The sequence below is a fragment of the Oxyura jamaicensis genome, chromosome 3 (genome assembly GCF_011077185.1).
Source record: "Oxyura jamaicensis isolate SHBP4307 breed ruddy duck chromosome 3, BPBGC_Ojam_1.0, whole genome shotgun sequence".
Classification (NCBI taxonomy): Eukaryota; Metazoa; Chordata; class Aves; order Anseriformes; family Anatidae; genus Oxyura; species Oxyura jamaicensis.
Genome location: NC_048895.1, coordinates 54,993,764 through 55,000,399, shown reverse-complemented (window position 1 = coordinate 55,000,399; position 6,636 = coordinate 54,993,764). Strand labels below are relative to the sequence as shown.

Below are 6,636 nucleotides of genomic sequence, written 5' to 3'. Positions count from 1 at the left end.
AGAGCGTTGGCAGCTCTTCCTTCCAGCTGAGTTCGCATTGCTGTGTGGTTCTGGGTGAAAGAGAAGAAGCCCCCAACAGAGCAGCATCGCTCTGACCAGGGGCATCCCCTGCCTGTGCCCGAGGGTTTTGAGTGTCTCACCAAGGCCGTCCTTATCCTGGCGTCCTGATGCAGCGCTCACTGTCGTCCTGGCCCGGTCGTGTCACCTTCCTGCTTGCTGTGGACTGGGGTGGGGCGATCTTACCTGTTTTGTAGGGCGTGGACAATTGTCCGTCCCAGTGCTGGGAAGGAGAGGCCAGGAGCGTGCGGTGGTTTAGCTTGGTCAGTGTCGTGTAGGGCGCTGAGAGCCATTTGGGGTGAGGGCCTGAGGAGAGAGGAGAGAGGAGCTGAGTTCCTCTGGTTGAGTTTCTGTGAGGAGCTGAGGCTGGAGCCGCAGGAGCTGAGCAGCCTCCCTGTCAGCACGGCAGGCATCGCAGGCCTGTGTGGCCGCTGGGCCAACGTTCCGGGGCCAAGGCCGTCCCTGCCCCTTTGTGACATGGGGCACCCCGTGCCCGCTGTGACATGGGCAGTGCCTCACTGGGGGCGTACTGGGCCCTGATGGCCTGGATGAACCACCCCCCCCTGCTTTCCATAAGGCGTTTCCACAGACAGGCTTCTAGAGAGCCAGTGCTCCTTTGGAACCCCGGCAGTTTCTCTGGAAGAGCTACTGAAGAGTGCTTCACATACAGCTGCCTGGCGCGGTTCCTGAAGCAGGGCTCCGTTTCCTGACACAAGAAGGAGCGGAGAAAGTTTTCAGAGTGGAAGTCAAGACCGTGTCCCTTTCACTGTCGAGGTCCGAGAGATGCCCAGTGACCGCTGTGACTCTCTCTGATATTCTAAATCAGTAGGCTGTGGTGCTATTTGCAGCAGCCTGCTGTTAGGAGCAGAGGAGAAATCTCTCTCTTGCCTGCAAGTCAGTGTGGTGGTTTTACCGTGCTAGGCAGCTGAACACCACAACCGCTCTCTCACTGCCCCTCCTCAGATGAGGGGAAGAAGTAAAGGAAAGAACAGCATATAATGATTAAGCACTGTATGGGCCGCTGCAGGGAAAGTTAACATCCCAGCCAGACCCAGTACGACCTCCAGCCCTTATTCCGTAACATTTGTGTCACTCTCAGGTCCCCCATACTTTAGCATTTAAGTATCCTCATCCCCGTTGTTCCTTGTTCCTTAAGAGGTTGATAGGTAGGTACATCTGTTCATTGTGTAGGTCTTTCTCGGAAAACGTCCGTAAGAACTGTTGACGATTTGGTCTTCATCTGCCAAAGCGGTCACTCAGGGCAGGCGGAGTTGGATGTCTGGCCACCAGCATGAGCTTAGCTCAAGTCCTTGTTGCAGTTGCCCAGTTTGTTGCAAAGTTGACCTGCAACGTGTTGTTGATCCTGCAGCGTCTTCCTACAACACCTAACTTAGATTAGAGATGAGTTTTCTCCCACGGTTGAATCTCCTTGAGGCACGCACTTGATCATCCCCATTCTTTTACGTGACCCACCAGGTATACCCCAGTCCTTGGGTGAAGACAATCCCACGAGTGGGTTTGCCTTTTCCCGAGGCAGGAGCAAGCCACACCGCCTTCCCCATCCTCTTTCCTCCATGCACTACGGGGACTTTAGCTCCTTTCACCGTGTGTAGGGTTTTTGTTTTGGCAGGACCAGGATGGCTGTCAGACCCTGTTGTTAACTGGGCAAGTGGCTTCTGGTAGATTTATGTCCCATTGCTTCCAGGTCCCAGCACCCAATGCTTGTAACATCGTCTTTAACAGTCCATTGTACCTGTCAACGTTTCCAGAGGCGTGTGGGTGATAAGGGATGTGGTACACCCACTCACTGGCATGCTTCTTGGCCCAGGAGGTGACCAGATTGTTTTGGAAATTGTTAGACTTAATTGTCTGTGGTGTACCATGAGGCCAGAGCACTTGGGTTTGTAGGGCCAAGATAGTGTTTTGGGCTGTGGCATGGTTTACGGGGCATGTTTCCAGCCACCCAGTAGTTGCTTCTGCCATGGTGAGTATGTACCGTTTGCCTTGGCGGGTTTGTGGGAGCGGTCTGATATAGTCAATTTATACAGAAAGGAGCACTAGGTACTGGTTACCTCGCTTTCCCTCAGCAGGGTGACTCAAAGTTTGTCCTACATCTTTAGTAAGAAAGGGCTACTTAAAACTGCACTGTGTTATCTTGCATTTTCTAAGGTTGCCCCATTTTATTTAATTTAAAAATTGTATTGAAGCACAGCCTTTTATATGGTTCAATGTTCTATTCCTATGTCTGGGTGGCATTTGAATGTTACTCAGCTTTTTAATACCATATCCAGAAACAAAATTAGCTGCCTTTTAAATTTTTACTTAAATCTGGGGTTTTAAGCTTGGATTTGTAGTATTTGCATCTTTTTTTTCCACAGTGGCAATACTGAACATTTGCTTTTGCATGTTTTGTACTTATATCTGAGTATCCTTATCAAACTGGTGTGTCATGAACACTTAGTGCTCAGGTGTATTTTGTTTCAGCATAGTGCTGGTCTAACAACTGCTGTTTCACCTTTTGGAATTCGTGACTGATCAGAAACCACATTTAAAACCAAATGAGATATGTACAGTCAGTTTTAACCCTAACGCTGATGTTCTTTTACTACAGATTATCAATATGGTACAGTTGCTCAAGCCTGTGATCAGAGGACTGCTATAGGTTTGGCTCGGTCCCAAGATGTCGATCTTCGCTTTTTCCTGCCTCCACCATCGCTGCCAAAAGTGAAGAATGTAAGTAAATGAAAAGTAGGTATTAGTTGATTTTTGCTTACTTGTTTGTTTTTAGGACTTGCATTGTTTGTAACCATACTGACTGGAGTTCTTCTGCAGGAGAAAATTGGTACTAAAGTGAGGACCAAAATACAAAACTATAATGTAGCTGTGTATTAGAGGTATATAATACACACCTCTATAATAGATTTTTTACTTAGAGGTGTATGATACATACCTGTGGAGTATATCTGTATTAGTGAATGGCGTGATGCAACAAGCTAGGAAAGGCGGTTTGATCAATTAGTGGTCTTTGTATGTCCAAATCACATGTTCAGCAGCAATGAAGCTTGTTCCAGTCACAAATGCACACAATGCCAGTCCGTAACTGACAGGCAATGCAAAGCAGCCTTATATGAAGTCATCCTAGGTTGCCTTGCTGATTCTGACAGCAGAATCAGCATGTGTAGAGAGCACTCCTGGAGGGCCTTGCATGCTCACTGTGCTAGCGTGGTGCTCTGAACAGTGCTCTGGCGTGCAGCTGTAACCTTGGCGATGTAGGTATGGAAACCATTCTGAGTGCACTCTGTGATTGCCAAGTGCAGACACAAGGTAAATTTGCTGCCTGGAAAAATTCCTCCAACATGTTGCATTACTAATATAGTAACACCTGCTTTTCACCAAAAAATATTCTGTCTCCTTTTGATATCTTAACCTACTTATTTTTGCATTTAGAAATCATAGAAAGTGCTTGGAGATGAGCTTTGCTTTTACTCCTATGAACTAAGCTTTAACTGACTTGAGTTATCACAGTACTTGTTGGATCTAACTGAATAGTATTCCAACAGAAAGTTCAGTGTGTGATTTTTAGCTGCAGAAATGCTTTGTACCTTGATACAGCGACTCAGATTAATCAGTTAAGCAAATTTGTAACGTCTAGAACAGCTTTAAGTTAACTGTGTTAAATTCCTGAATGCCTTCAGAGATTCTGAGTTGAATACGTGACTCTTGTTCTTTTTACTTACAGTGATGTCTGCCTAACTTGTTTTCTTATTTCTAAGCATGCTATAGGCCCACCTCTTTTTTTTTTTTTTTTTCCCAGTTTTTGGCTACCAATCTATTGGATAGATTTGACCTTGCTTTGGTTTTATGTAAATCACTAAGTATGTATATATGATGCTTTGAGCAATCCTGGCATCAGGTCAGCTTCTTAAATACACAGAATTGGCACACAAAGCCTAAGATAAGAAGTGTTCTTCTAGAATAAATGCTGTTACTGTCATAGAATACTTGTACATCTTAGACAATAAAACTCTGAAAATCAGCTTTGATCGGTAGTGACTTTATTTCTTTTCTCTTTATTATTCCTGTAATATCACATAATGGTGGATCTGTTCCTATCTGTCCTGATGTACTAGGTTATACTAATATATGGTTGTGTATATGCTTTTTTTTTTTACAGCAGCATTATTGCTGGGTGATTGGAGTTACAGTTACCAATCTGTTACTTAAGAAGTTGAAGGAAATCATTCTGTCAGCAAGTGTTGCTCTGCATGTCAGACAGATCTCCACCTCTGTCTTTAGCAAGAATTAGAATAACTATAGAAGTTCTATGTCTATGTGCAAATAAAATGACTTTGTTGAACCCGTTCTCCTGTCACCTACCATGGATTACTAAATGAACACCTGCATGAATATTTTGAAGATGAAAAAGTAGTGCTTGTTGTTTTGACTGGTAATTTACAGTCATTTTAATACAGCAGCATCAAAATTACTGTGTAGGTATGGGTGATCTTCTAAGCTTCTTGCGCCAAGAGCATCTCATTCTTTCTTTTTCCCTTCCACAATTACTAGGAAAACGCCACCAAAGAATGAAGGTTAAATCTTACTTTTTATCAATCAGTTGGCTGGTTTTAGAATTATCGATCTGCAGAGTTTTTACAGGAGTGAAACTATTAAATCCAAGTTGCAGAGCACTGAAGTCCAGGCCTTACTAATATAGTATCATGTTTTGTTTCATGCTTTGGACAGAATTAACAGTTATTTTGTGTTCACTTCTCACAGGATTATCTCATAGAAGATCAGCTTCGCTTGTTATTAGTGTCTTTACCTCAGACCGATCTTGATCCATGTGTCCAGTACTTCACATCTCTTGCTTTACGTGAAAGTAGTCAGACTCTTGCTGCACAAAGGGTGAGTTTCCACCTGCAGAACAGAACTATTTGGTTTCTCTGTTCCTGCAGAGCTCAAAGATACAAACCTATTTCAATATTTTTGAGCATTATAAGAGGAAGAGAAATACAGAGACATTGTGACATTACGTAGTAAAATCTCTTCTATGTACAGTCTGTGTGTTTGAAAGCTTGTTTATTTTTCCCAGCTGTACTAGTTGGTCTAGTAAGAGAAAATATCTTTATGTACAAGCCTTCCCACAAAGCAGGTATTTCAGCATTTTATCCAGAATACTTCCTTCCCCTTGCAGTATTCATAAAGTGATTTTTCACATTTCATCTTACCATTGTATGTTCTTCTATTGCTAAGAAGATTAAACATTTTTAAGTCTTACTAGTAAAATAATGAATTATTTGCACACCAGTGGTAGTAAACTCTGTCTCATGGTAGTGCCTTCTTGTAACAGGGTACTGTAGCCAGAACTTGAGTAAGGGAGTTGTGATTTTTGTAACCAGTGACTATTATTTTTGAAAGATGTAATAATAAAAATGACTGTCATATTGTAATAACAATGCCTAACAGGGTTTATTTAGAGATTTCAGAGTGCAAGAACTCTTTATTTCCTATGGCACAAACAATGTGTAATGTTTTTACACTGAGATTCTATTATTGCTTACACAGCAAGGGCTCTTGCTACAAAAAGATCTCTGGTAAGGCCACACTTGGAAACATTTTGCATAATCGCACTGTCCTAAAAATTATAGAATCATTAAAGTTGGAAAAGACCTCCAAGATCATCTGGTCAAACTGTCACCCTACCACTAACACTATCCACTAAACCATGTCCCTAAGTACCACATCCAACCTTTCCTTAAAATTGTTTTCTTGAAGTTACGCTAGTCTTCGTACTATATGACTGAGACAGATGGGGCTTCTGAGACTATGCTAAGTGTTGAAGACTTTATTTTCCGCCTCTTCTAATTTTTGCAATTATCGAAGTCCAGCTGAAGTCTGAATCTTTCTTCCTTACCATTAAGCAAACAATCTTAGAATATGACATTCATTAACATGAATAAAAATCCTACATTTTTCTCCTTTTATTGTATGTTTTGAGGTTAATAGACTATGGAGACTTCTGATTGAAAATCTATTTAATAATTTCAGTTAAAAATAGACATTTTTATGGTATGCTGCTGTATAATTTGTACATTTAAAAGATGTGTATATGCAGAGCACTCTGTAGCAATTTCTATAGATCATTACACACTTAACATTTTACTTTAGAAATGCTTATTTTATGTAACCATTTGGAATGTGGTATCATTTTTACTGATTCTCATTTCAGGGAGGCTTATGGTGTTTTGGGGGAAATGGACTTCCATATTGTGAGACATTGAGTAAAATTCCTTCAGAGACAGTAGAACTCTTCTGCTTGCAAGCTTTAGTGCAACATTCTAAGGTAATATTTCTACAACTGAAAATCTACATTTATAAACACTCCTTTCTAAGACTCTCGTGTATTGGGAAGGAGTTATTTTCTTGTCTCCTACCCCTCATCTATTTGTAAGAGATTTCAGGCCACTGAGACTGATACGAATCATGTGTGTAAGTTATCTGTAAGTTCTGGTATTATTTCTAATTAGCCTGTAAAAGGTCCCCTGTAATATGCCTGCATACATCTCTAAGTCCTGTTGA

The 6,636-nt window shown here is 41.9% G+C and overlaps 1 protein-coding gene and 1 long non-coding RNA gene across 5 annotated transcripts in view; one reads left to right on the top strand and one right to left on the bottom strand.

Annotated features, from left to right (window-relative positions):
• The window catches only part of LOC118164620, a 15,428-nt gene extending 12,704 nt beyond the window's left edge, over positions 1–2,724 (bottom strand). Inside the window, exon 1 of the long non-coding RNA XR_004749571.1 lies at positions 2,590–2,724. This is a non-coding gene — a long non-coding RNA (uncharacterized LOC118164620). The remainder of the gene's footprint in view (positions 1–2,589) is intronic.
• SERAC1 (serine active site containing 1) overlaps positions 1–6,636 on the top strand; it is a 33,725-nt gene that overhangs the window by 16,084 nt on the left and 11,005 nt on the right. For all 4 annotated transcript variants that reach the window (XM_035322262.1, XM_035322264.1, XM_035322263.1 and 1 more), the window contains exons 7-9: positions 2,669–2,790; positions 4,834–4,962; positions 6,287–6,400. In XM_035322262.1, coding sequence (XP_035178153.1) covers positions 2,669–2,790; positions 4,834–4,962; positions 6,287–6,400 — 365 coding nt within the window. The remainder of the gene's footprint in view (positions 1–2,668; positions 2,791–4,833; positions 4,963–6,286; positions 6,401–6,636) is intronic.